This window comes from Medicago sativa, chromosome 1, assembly GCF_051527215.1.
Source record: "Medicago sativa cultivar Bolivia chromosome 1, Bolivia_mono, whole genome shotgun sequence".
NCBI lineage: Eukaryota > Viridiplantae > Streptophyta > Magnoliopsida > Fabales > Fabaceae > Medicago > Medicago sativa.
The window spans coordinates 19,526,815-19,539,812 of NC_140749.1; the positions used below are offsets into that span (position 1 = coordinate 19,526,815).

Genomic DNA, 12,998 nt, shown 5'->3' on the forward strand with positions numbered 1-12,998 from the left:
GTATATTCCTCTCTCCAACTGCTAATCGTGGTTGGGAAAATTAACGGACATAATCTTGCAACATGTTGCATGAGTTTTGATCTTTGTAATATGAATCTTCCAAATTTAGGCCATAAAATTTCAGTCCCTTCTATGTTTTAGTCATAATTTTCATCCAATAGAAGTGATGTGGCAAATAGGGATCATGTGCTTTTTATGAGGATGAAAAGCTTATTTAACCCTTATTTATAGTTATAATAATCGTTTTTTTTTTATGGGATATTTATAATATTCTTTGTCTTGCACAATGGGTTGTATTAAAATATACATGTTCAAGAATCTTGATGACAATTGAACATCAAACGATTTTTATATATGAATTCATATAGACAAAAATAATAAAGTATATTTGTACCCGTAAAAAAAATAATGTATGTTTAATACATATATTAAAATTTATGGGTAGATACACTTTTGATTATCCAAAGCTTGATTCGTTTTTAGTTTCTCATTTTAAATATGGCATGTGTATCCCCAACTTTTGAAATTTGTCATTTTTTATCGTTGAAATTATGTTTTAATCCACTCTGATGTTTGCCAAGGAGATCACAAATGACATATTTTAAATACATCATTTAGGAACACGCACCCTCATAACTGCGTTTTTATGGTGTCCTAAACCCTAATGTTATGACATGCACACTCATAACTGCGTTTTTATGGTGTCCTATGTTATGACATTCTTACAATATTTGATGAGGAAGAGTAACTGGATTCAACATCGTCGCCGTTGATGGAACTCTATGACAATCCACCAAATAGGGAGAAAAGGATATTGCATAACATTCATGACGAGAAGAATTCCGCTTTAAATCTACTAGTCATCAAAGCATTTCCTTTGTGGATAAAAGACTTTGAAACGAGTACTCCAAAAAAAAGGACTTTGAAATGATTTTTATTGAAACCTCTCAAGCATGGCTGCATGGGTACTCCTAAAATGGTAATGTACCCGTACCGAGCACATACCAATACCGGGTATGTGTATGTTATTCGTACCGTATGCCAGTTTTACTTGGCTGATTCATGATGGTGGATATAACAAAATGTGCAAGTAGTGGACAAATAGTAGAAATATTTTTTTTTTAATGTATTTCAATTCTTTTCCTTGTTTTTGATAAAAATAGTTGAGGCGGTTGACAAAAAAATTAAATCTCTAAAGCATGATGATAGATGTGCGGTTAAACATGTGGTTAAAATACGAATAGTATTATATTATTTTTATTATAATTGGATTTTTTTTTCTTCTAATTTTTATAACAAGAGTAGTAATTCACTCAAAAAATAATTTTTTGGATTTTTTTTATCAAGAATGTTTTGGTTATTTTATATTAATGTAATTGTACCTTTGTTTTTAAAAATTTACCATATTTCCTATCCATACCGGGTACCGTATGATACAGTCCGTATCAATAATATCTATGCATCATAGATTGAAATTATTTCCTCAAAGGTCTCTAACCACTCTTCAAAGATGAGTTTGTCTCGTAGTCATCCTAGAAGAGACATGAATGCAATACCAAAAAAAAATTATCACCTTCATTACCAAATTGCATCTTCATCTGAAAATTATCCCAGATCAAAAGTTGTTTGCATAAAAATTGTTCTTGTTCCTAATTTCACATTATGAACAATTTTTATCAAACAATGCATGTGATGGATTCAAACAACAAATCTTTCATGCAATTAATATAGAGATGAGTTGAGATGGATTTTTAAAGAAGTGGGTGCATCCATTCCCAGAGGCGTGGAGTTTATCTTCAATGCTAGCACTAGTAGAAGCAAATATTAAATTCTGATTTAATCAACCTATTTTCCTGTTGAAGATTTATGGAGTTTATGGTTTTGAATTGGAGCTGTGGAATTAAGGAGATTTGTGTGCAACGAGTATTAACAATCTTGGAATGTGGAGATTAAGATTTTTGGAAGTTTACAATGAATTATATAGTAAAAGAGTTGAATTTGATTGCAAAGCTCCCACCTTTGTTATGAAAATTTATTTGGTTAACTAATTTTTGTTTGAGTTTTTTTTTATCATGATGGTGATGAATTTTTTTAGATTTGGTGATGAGGGGGTGATAAATGTTAACGTTTTTCGTAAAATTTAACATAAAAGATTTATTTGGTACACATAAGGTTAGTTATATGACCAAAACGTAATTAAATTAATTATGAAATCAATATGATACCTCTTAAAATAGTTAAGGAAGTGTATATCCAATTTAGCATATCAATCAACAGTATCACAACGACTCGTAACTCAACAATTCAATAAACAACATAAAATTATAGCTTTTTAATGTGACAACTTTTTTCTTTATTTTTGAAATTTGATTTTTGAAAATTTAATTTAAATTATTATTTCAATGTGATAATAAGTATTACGATCAATTTAATTTAATACGTATAGCAATATTTGACAAATTTATAACAATATACTTTTTGAGACATTTATTAATAATATATAAATCACATTCTTATTTTACTTTGTGTGTGAAAGGAAACTTATTTTCCTTTTATTTTCTTCTGATTTTTTTTTAAGAAACCTTTTTTTTTTTCTTATTATTTTTTTGAAAAAACCAAATTAGCTCGGGGAATCGATCGATTGAATCTGTTGCAAGCCTATCTTAACCTCCAGTGGGTTAGGATTAAAAACAAAGAAATAGGAAATCCCGACTTTCCTCGTTCAACTTCAACCCTGGGCATCTCCTTTCGCGGATTCAATAGCAGTTGGGTTGGATCCTTTCCCACAACCCTTTTATTTCCAATTTCTACTCCAATGACACGACATACGTCTTGACTCGGGGGGGGGGGGGGGGACCCATCAAACAACAGCCTAGTGGAGATTTGAAATTCCCCGCTCCTACTTTTAAAGTAAAGAAGATGAAGACTTGTTTTCTTGAAACGATTTGGATTGGATTTCTATTAGCTCTAGTTATCTTTTCAGGAAAGGCCGTTGTACCATACCTTTTGACCTAAATCGAATATTCAAGAGACTAAAAAGATCGGGAATGCACCTCTTCAAAATAAAATAAAAAAGATCGGGAATGAACATATAAAAAGAGAGGAACTTCACTCGCAAAGCTTATGAAGAAGTTGTTAGTGTTGAATGGGAGCAACTATTGTTGTTGATCCTGCAAAGCCTACCCAAAGGTTCATGCCGAATTGTAGGAAGTGGACGATACATTTTTGTATTTCACAAAATTGACTTCGAAGATAATCGAACTTGAACATTGAAAGAAGCACACTCCAATATCTCAAGCAAATACCGTCGTACTAACCTAAATAAGTTTTTATGTTGTTTAATTTTAATTATTATTTTAATGGGAAAGATATATAAGTGCAGTTAGTTTAATCTTATATACATATTTTAGAATCTATTTTAACTACCAAAGTTATCTATCTATTAACATTATAGGACGGGTAATGGTGATATTGCTAGAGTCATATTTAAACTATGAACTCCACAAAAATGATCAAATATTATTTCTGAGTTTTAAGGATGACTGTCACTCTGTCTTCTTTTTTTTGTCAGGCTTAGTGGTTAGAGTTCACCCTTTAAGGTAAATACATGGGGTTTCTAGTGTTTGAACCCCGACCCATGCATATGGATGAGAATAGACCAGACCGGAGAGTAAAGAAGATTTGAAATTCCCCGCTCCTACTTTTAAAGTAAAGAAGATGAAGACTTGTTTTCTTGAAATGATTTGGATTGGATTTCTATTAGCTCTAGTTATCTTTTCAGGAAAGGCCGTTGTACCATACCTTTTGACCTAAATCGAATATTCAAGAGACTAAAAAGATCGGGAATGCACCTCTTCAAAATAAAATAAAAAAGATCGGGAATGAACATATAAAAAGAGAGGAACTTCACTCGCAAAGCTTATGAAGAAGTTGTTAGTGTTGAATGGGAGCAACTATTGTTGTTGATCCTGCAAAGCCTACCCAAAGGTTCATGCCGAATTGTAGGAAGTGGACGATACATTTTTGTATTTCACAAAATTGACTTCGAAGATAATCGAACTTGAACATTGAAAGAAGCACACTCCAATATCTCAAGCAAATACCGTCGTACTAACCTAAATAAGTTTTTATGTTGTTTAATTTTAATTATTATTTTAATGGGAAAGATATATAAGTGCAGTTAGTTTAATCTTATATACATATTTTAGAATCTATTTTAACTACCAAAGTTATCTATCTATTAACATTATAGGACGGGTAATGGTGATATTGCTAGAGTCATATTTAAACTATGAACTCCACAAAAATGATCAAATATTATTTCTGAGTTTTAAGGATGACTGTCACTCTGTCTTCTTTTTTTTGTCAGGCTTAGTGGTTAGAGTTCACCCTTTAAGGTAAATACATGGGGTTTCTAGTGTTTGAACCCCGACCCATGCATATGGATGAGAATAGACCAGACCGGAGAGTAAAGAAGATTTGAAATTCCCCGCTCCTACTTTTAAAGTAAAGAAGATGAAGACTTGTTTTCTTGAAACGATTTGGATTGGATTTCTATTAGCTCTAGTTATCTTTTCAGGAAAGGCCGTTGTACCATACCTTTTGACCTAAATCGAATATTCAAGAGACTAAAAAGATCGGGAATGCACCTCTTCAAAATAAAATAAAAAAGATCGGGAATGAACATATAAAAAGAGAGGAACTTCACTCGCAAAGCTTATGAAGAAGTTGTTAGTGTTGAATGGGAGCAACTATTGTTGTTGATCCTGCAAAGCCTACCCAAAGGTTCATGCCGAATTGTAGGAAGTGGACGATACATTTTTGTATTTCACAAAATTGACTTCGAAGATAATCGAACTTGAACATTGAAAGAAGCACACTCCAATATCTCAAGCAAATACCGTCGTACTAACCTAAATAAGTTTTTATGTTGTTTAATTTTAATTATTATTTTAATGGGAAAGATATATAAGTGCAGTTAGTTTAATCTTATATACATATTTTAGAATCTATTTTAACTACCAAAGTTATCTATCTATTAACATTATAGGACGGGTAATGGTGATATTGCTAGAGTCATATTTAAACTATGAACTCCACAAAAATGATCAAATATTATTTCTGAGTTTTAAGGATGACTGTCACTCTGTCTTCTTTTTTTTGTCAGGCTTAGTGGTTAGAGTTCACCCTTTAAGGTAAATACATGGGGTTTCTAGTGTTTGAACCCCGACCCATGCATATGGATGAGAATAGACCAGACCGGAGAGTAAAGAAGATTTGAAATTCCCCGCTCCTACTTTTAAAGTAAAGAAGATGAAGACTTGTTTTCTTGAAACGATTTGGATTGGATTTCTATTAGCTCTAGTTATCTTTTCAGGAAAGGCCGTTGTACCATACCTTTTGACCTAAATCGAATATTCAAGAGACTAAAAAGATCGGGAATGCACCTCTTCAAAATAAAATAAAAAAGATCGGGAATGAACATATAAAAAGAGAGGAACTTCACTCGCAAAGCTTATGAAGAAGTTGTTAGTGTTGAATGGGAGCAACTATTGTTGTTGATCCTGCAAAGCCTACCCAAAGGTTCATGCCGAATTGTAGGAAGTGGACGATACATTTTTGTATTTCACAAAATTGACTTCGAAGATAATCGAACTTGAACATTGAAAGAAGCACACTCCAATATCTCAAGCAAATACCGTCGTACTAACCTAAATAAGTTTTTATGTTGTTTAATTTTAATTATTATTTTAATGGGAAAGATATATAAGTGCAGTTAGTTTAATCTTATATACATATTTTAGAATCTATTTTAACTACCAAAGTTATCTATCTATTAACATTATAGGACGGGTAATGGTGATATTGCTAGAGTCATATTTAAACTATGAACTCCACAAAAATGATCAAATATTATTTCTGAGTTTTAAGGATGACTGTCACTCTGTCTTCTTTTTTTTGTCAGGCTTAGTGGTTAGAGTTCACCCTTTAAGGTAAATACATGGGGTTTCTAGTGTTTGAACCCCGACCCATGCATATGGATGAGAATAGACCAGACCGGAGAGTAAAGAAGATTTGAAATTCCCCGCTCCTACTTTTAAAGTAAAGAAGATGAAGACTTGTTTTCTTGAAACGATTTGGATTGGATTTCTATTAGCTCTAGTTATCTTTTCAGGAAAGGCCGTTGTACCATACCTTTTGACCTAAATCGAATATTCAAGAGACTAAAAAGATCGGGAATGCACCTCTTCAAAATAAAATAAAAAAGATCGGGAATGAACATATAAAAAGAGAGGAACTTCACTCGCAAAGCTTATGAAGAAGTTGTTAGTGTTGAATGGGAGCAACTATTGTTGTTGATCCTGCAAAGCCTACCCAAAGGTTCATGCCGAATTGTAGGAAGTGGACGATACATTTTTGTATTTCACAAAATTGACTTCGAAGATAATCGAACTTGAACATTGAAAGAAGCACACTCCAATATCTCAAGCAAATACCGTCGTACTAACCTAAATAAGTTTTTATGTTGTTTAATTTTAATTATTATTTTAATGGGAAAGATATATAAGTGCAGTTAGTTTAATCTTATATACATATTTTAGAATCTATTTTAACTACCAAAGTTATCTATCTATTAACATTATAGGACGGGTAATGGTGATATTGCTAGAGTCATATTTAAACTATGAACTCCACAAAAATGATCAAATATTATTTCTGAGTTTTAAGGATGACTGTCACTCTGTCTTCTTTTTTTTGTCAGGCTTAGTGGTTAGAGTTCACCCTTTAAGGTAAATACATGGGGTTTCTAGTGTTTGAACCCCGACCCATGCATATGGATGAGAATAGACCAGACCGGAGAGTAAAGAAGATTTGAAATTCCCCGCTCCTACTTTTAAAGTAAAGAAGATGAAGACTTGTTTTCTTGAAACGATTTGGATTGGATTTCTATTAGCTCTAGTTATCTTTTCAGGAAAGGCCGTTGTACCATACCTTTTGACCTAAATCGAATATTCAAGAGACTAAAAAGATCGGGAATGCACCTCTTCAAAATAAAATAAAAAAGATCGGGAATGAACATATAAAAAGAGAGGAACTTCACTCGCAAAGCTTATGAAGAAGTTGTTAGTGTTGAATGGGAGCAACTATTGTTGTTGATCCTGCAAAGCCTACCCAAAGGTTCATGCCGAATTGTAGGAAGTGGACGATACATTTTTGTATTTCACAAAATTGACTTCGAAGATAATCGAACTTGAACATTGAAAGAAGCACACTCCAATATCTCAAGCAAATACCGTCGTACTAACCTAAATAAGTTTTTATGTTGTTTAATTTTAATTATTATTTTAATGGGAAAGATATATAAGTGCAGTTAGTTTAATCTTATATACATATTTTAGAATCTATTTTAACTACCAAAGTTATCTATCTATTAACATTATAGGACGGGTAATGGTGATATTGCTAGAGTCATATTTAAACTATGAACTCCACAAAAATGATCAAATATTATTTCTGAGTTTTAAGGATGACTGTCACTCTGTCTTCTTTTTTTTGTCAGGCTTAGTGGTTAGAGTTCACCCTTTAAGGTAAATACATGGGGTTTCTAGTGTTTGAACCCCGACCCATGCATATGGATGAGAATAGACCAGACCGGAGAGTAAAGAAGATTTGAAATTCCCCGCTCCTACTTTTAAAGTAAAGAAGATGAAGACTTGTTTTCTTGAAACGATTTGGATTGGATTTCTATTAGCTCTAGTTATCTTTTCAGGAAAGGCCGTTGTACCATACCTTTTGACCTAAATCGAATATTCAAGAGACTAAAAAGATCGGGAATGCACCTCTTCAAAATAAAATAAAAAAGATCGGGAATGAACATATAAAAAGAGAGGAACTTCACTCGCAAAGCTTATGAAGAAGTGTTAGTGTTGAATGGGAGCAACTATTGTTGTTGATCCTGCAAAGCCTACCCAAAGGTTCATGCCGAATTGTAGGAAGTGGACGATACATTTTTGTATTTCACAAAATTGACTTCGAAGATAATCGAACTTGAACATTGAAAGAAGCACACTCCAATATCTCAAGCAAATACCGTCGTACTAACCTAAATAAGTTTTTATGTTGTTTAATTTTAATTATTATTTTAATGGGAAAGATATATAAGTGCAGTTAGTTTAATCTTATATACATATTTTAGAATCTATTTTAACTACCAAAGTTATCTATCTATTAACATTATAGGACGGGTAATGGTGATATTGCTAGAGTCATATTTAAACTATGAACTCCACAAAAATGATCAAATATTATTTCTGAGTTTTAAGGATGACTGTCACTCTGTCTTCTTTTTTTTGTCAGGCTTAGTGGTTAGAGTTCACCCTTTAAGGTAAATACATGGGGTTTCTAGTGTTTGAACCCCGACCCATGCATATGGATGGGAATAGACCAGACCGGCCTACAGCCTAGCCTGCGATAGGTTGGACCAGACCGAGCTTTTTTCTTAAAAATAGAAGGCCTAGACTTTTTAGAAGCCTATTTAGCTTAAAAGGTCGGGCCACATGTCATTCAAAAAACATCTTAGGTTTATTAGAGTAAATATGAATAATTGTATTAATTTAAGTTTATTAGTATCCATTAATTTTTCGTATATTTGAATGTATTATTATACTATAATTGAAATATAACACATCATATAGCCAAATTCCCTAAAAACTCATATTGATTATCAAAAGAGGGTTTAATCTAATCAATATATTTATTCGCTAGTCTATTTAAACTCAAATCACATTGCTTATTTAAATATGTTAATACGATATAGACTTTTAAATAGGTTAGTAGACCATATTAGACTTTCAAAATGTCAGACTTAGACCTAAAAAGTAAGTTTAAGACAAGTCGCATGCGAGACTTAGGCCTTATAAAATTTGACAGACCTGACTTATACCTTGCAAAGCCTAGTTCGTCCTAATATATTTCCACCCATACGACCATGCACATAACAATGCATTTTCTCTATCACTTAAACTATGTTAAGGGGATTGGTTGTCACTTTGTAAATAAAAAGCAATGATATGACTGATTGATATAATGGTAGGAACAAATTTACATATGGTACAACTTAACTCATTTGTATATGATAGAACTAGCCTAAATTTTATCATTTTGTGTGTCTATCAGAAATTACATCCCAAAACAGTGCTACACCTTGACCAGGAGGACGAAGAGGAAAATATAGAAAAGAAAGAAAGAAATAGCTCATAGACTATTCAATTTTCAACATGTATACTCTTCTTTGAAAATTCTCATGGCCTGCCTCAAGAAACCATTGCCGAATTCATCTGAACTTCAAAGAACTCTTCAACACCCTCTCTTACGTCCAAGAACTCACATTTTAACAGTCCCTTTTTTCATTCTCTCTCTGTTTCTCCTCTCAGTATCATACACTACATACTCTACCCGTTACAGTTACATGACCAGTACCATTCCTTCTCTTCGTTTTCCACTTTCTTTCAAACGTGTATTGATACATGCACCATTCACTTCTTACATAGTTTCAGAAGCACAGAGCAACACATTCTCTTCTGTTACCGCAGCGGAAAGAACACGAGGAAATTCAACAAATAGTGAATCACAAGACCTCAGTTCATGTGATATCTTTGATGGCTCTTGGATTCAAGATGATTCTCATGAACCTGCTTATCAACATGGTTCGTGTCCTTTTCTTGATGATACTTTTAACTGTTTCAAGAATGGACGTTCAGATTTTGAGTTTCTTAAATATCGTTGGAAGCCACATGGTTGTCAAATTCCAAGGTTCTATAATTTCTACCCTACCTTGTAAAATTCGACATACCAATGTACCATGTTCATTTTAATTTATTTGTGTTGTAAATTTGATTTTATTTTTCTTTCTTGGATATATACATATAGGTTTGATGGGTTGAAAATGCTGCACATGTTGAGAGGTAAGAGAGTGGTGTTTGTAGGAGACTCTTTAAACAGGAACATGTGGCAATCTTTGGTGTGTGCTTTGAGAGCTTCTCTTAAAGATAAGAGCAGACTCTATGAAGTTTCTGGACGCCGTGAATTCGGGATTCAAGGTTTCTTTTCTTTCAAATTCAAAGTAAGGATGTGTTGGCTGTTTTTCTTAAGAAATTTGATAGAGCTTTTGCTTGCTTAAGGTTTAAGGTTTGATATTGTGTTTTTGACATGTTGTGATGTTAATCAGGATTATGAATGCTCCATAGACTTTGTGAAATCCCCGTTTCTTGTACAAGAATGGAAAGTGTCACGTGACGATGAAGTTCCTCAAAGAGATACTCTTAGGCTTGACATGATTCAAGCTTCCAAGTCTCAGTATTATGATGCTGATATAATCATTTTCAACACAGGACACTGGTGGAATCATGACAAGACAAAAAATGGGTAAAAATCAATTCTGCTAAGACACTATTCTTTTACTGTTAATAAGTAGTTCAAAGGCTAACTACTATCAATTTTCATTCTTGCAGTAGAAACTACTTTCAGGAAGGTAATCATGTCTATGACAGATTAGAAGTTTCTGATTTGTATCCTCAAGTACAATTAATTTTCATTCCTTGTTTCAAAAGTTTTGATCCTAACTTCTGAGATGAAAATCAGTTGATGAGAATCAATTCTGACTTTCCTTGTTACCATTCTGAAGTGTTTTTGATATTCCTATCTGATCTGCAATCTCAAGTCTTTCTAATGTCTATTATGAAGTTTATCTTTATTGAAGAAATTTGTTATAAGACTTACATGAATCAATTTCTGATCTCATATTCCTTGATCAATTTTGTTCTTAATTTTGTAGAGCTCAGGAGATGCTTCTTCTGATCTCATTATGAAGTGCTTTTGATCATTTTGAAATTCTTCTCATCACTTGGTGTTGTTAAGATTCATTTTTTTTTTTAGGGGTGTTGTTAAGATTCATGTTTCTTAGATATCCATGCATTTGTAATAGCTTACTCCAAAAGACACTCAGAGAAACTTGTTAGATCATAACACATATCAGAATCACATCATTAATCTCTTTATTTCAATGAAGTTTGTTATCATTAAAATATCAACTTTAGAATGATTTTGTGAATTTCATCAACATGATAGAGTAATGAAATTATTTCACTGTTATTATTTTTGAGCTACTTTTGTACATCTTGAAGTTTTTTGTCCCAACTTTGAAAATTGAAATTTTTTTAAAGGGGGCCAATTTGTAATTTTTGAAAAATTTGAGGGTCAACTTGTATTTTTTTAAAATATTAGAGGTCAATTTGCAATTTTTGGAAATTTATTGAGGTAAAATCTTGAAAAATACAAGGACCGAAATGCAAAAATTGAAATTTATAACTTTAAGTGTCATTTGAATTTGTCTAAGTTTAACTTGGACAAAATATTTCATAAATTTTCGTCATATTGAAAATTCTCCATATTATCATCCAAACATTGAAGTTTACCTAAAAAGATTTGAATTTCACACAACGTTTCATCCTTCCAAACATATTCTAAACTCACTTTAAAATGATGTTGTTCAAAAAATGTTACAAAAAATTACTTTGTAAAAGAGTACTATCTCCGATCACATTTATAAGCAATTTGTGTACATCAGTTATTTAATGAATCTGAAAAAACAAAAGTTATTTAATTAATCTAAAGAATACTCACTTCGGTCACATTTAAATAACCGATGTACATTTATTTAATGAATATAAAAAAACAAAAGTTACTTATAAATGTGACCGGTGTCCGAAGGAGTACTCCTATAAGTAAATTTATTTTCGTAATTAATAATTGTTGACTTGGGAAATAAGTTAAGAAAATACGCATACTCCTTTTTAGCCTTCGTACCTAAATAAGTATTTTTCACACCTTGATATAAATAGAAACTCTTTCGAAATAATTTACTAAATATGGAACTCTTTCAAAATAAAAACTTTTTTCATCAGAAGTTAAAAAATAAGAACATTCAAGTGATTAAGTTCATTTTTATTGTAAAAAAGGAAATGTTAGCTAGTGCCTTCGGGTACTGGTTAAGGGCTTTAAAATGTAATTTTTTTATGAAAGTTTGTGTAATAAAATGCATTGGAAATTTAAAACTTTGACATTTTTAAAAAAATAATTACTTAATTTAAAATGCTTAAGAAAATATCCTGGAGACACTCGTTAACAAAATCTTAAAAAAAAAAAGTAAGTTCATTTTCTCAAGTTTACCCAAACACGGGTGAAGATCCTCTCCATTTATTATCCTCTCCATTTCTACCATTTGGAAAGATAAAGACACATAAAAAAGTCAAAAGTAATTAATCATGGTGGGACCCACTTTATGGTAGGACCCACTACCTATTTTATGTGTCTATCTCTCTCCAAATTGCATCCTTCCATTTATTTTCTAAATGGAGAGGATCTTCAGCCCCAAACACACCTTATATTTGCACTAATTAAAATGATGTCATGCTGAAAGTCAAGGCATGTGGTTGAAGTTAATATGACACTTAAAGCATGCATTTACACTTTTCACAACGTGGTTACTGTATTAATTATTCAAATTGGAATCAAAACCTCTCACCATTGAAAATCTATCTGATAGTAACATTGACAAAAGAGTAAGAGGTTGGGTGCATTTAAAACTATAAAGACTTTACAATCAAGACTTTAAGTGCATATGCATGGGACAAAGTCTTGAAAAATTAGGCCCATTTTTACTTAAGCATCCATATGAATAATGAAAGAAATAGAGAAAATGAATTAAAAGTTATTTCATTATTTCCAAAATACCACACTTATTCCCCACCAACATGTGGTTGAAAATGTAAAAGTTAGCATATGATAGTGAAAACTATAATCACTCATAAAATCCAAAAGAAGGAAAAAAAAAATGAAACATTGCCTCAAAGTAAAATAGCAAGGGACTATATAAATCGCTTTCGACTTAACTATAGATTTTTGAGGAAGAATTATGCTATTCATTGTGATTCTACTAG

At 32.0% G+C, this 12,998-nt stretch overlaps 2 protein-coding genes across 2 annotated transcripts; both read left to right on the top strand.

Moving 5' to 3' along the window:
- Positions 1-9,209: 9,209 nt before the first annotated feature.
- LOC146953410 (protein trichome birefringence-like 4) lies at positions 9,210-9,842 on the top strand. The gene has a single exon (XM_085709579.1). The coding sequence runs from the start codon at positions 9,305-9,307 to the stop codon at positions 9,839-9,841; it is 537 nt and encodes a 178-aa protein (XP_085565705.1). The 5' UTR covers positions 9,210-9,304; the 3' UTR covers position 9,842.
- Positions 9,843-10,006: 164 nt separating this feature from the next.
- Positions 10,007-10,879, top strand: LOC146953411 (protein trichome birefringence-like 2). Its single transcript, XM_085741453.1, has 4 exons — positions 10,007-10,123; positions 10,229-10,425; positions 10,512-10,578; positions 10,835-10,879. Exons 1-4 carry the CDS (start codon positions 10,007-10,009, stop codon positions 10,877-10,879), a joined length of 426 nt encoding a protein of 141 aa, XP_085597579.1.
- The last annotated feature ends 2,119 nt before the right edge of the window (positions 10,880-12,998 follow it).

Excerpts from the sequence above, each read along its gene's own strand:
- LOC146953410 (XM_085709579.1), top strand. The coding sequence starts at position 9,305 with ATGGCCTGCCTCAAGAAACCATTGCCGAATTCATCTGAACTTCAAAGA.
- LOC146953411 (XM_085741453.1), top strand. The coding sequence starts at position 10,007 with ATGTGGCAATCTTTGGTGTGTGCTTTGAGAGCTTCTCTTAAAGATAAG. Across the intron at positions 10,124-10,228 it reads TCTTTTCTTTCAAATTCAAA|GATTATGAATGCTCCATAGA; the intron begins GTAAGGATGTGT and ends GATGTTAATCAG. Across the intron at positions 10,579-10,834 it reads TTTCTGATTTGTATCCTCAA|AGCTCAGGAGATGCTTCTTC; the intron begins GTACAATTAATT and ends TTAATTTTGTAG.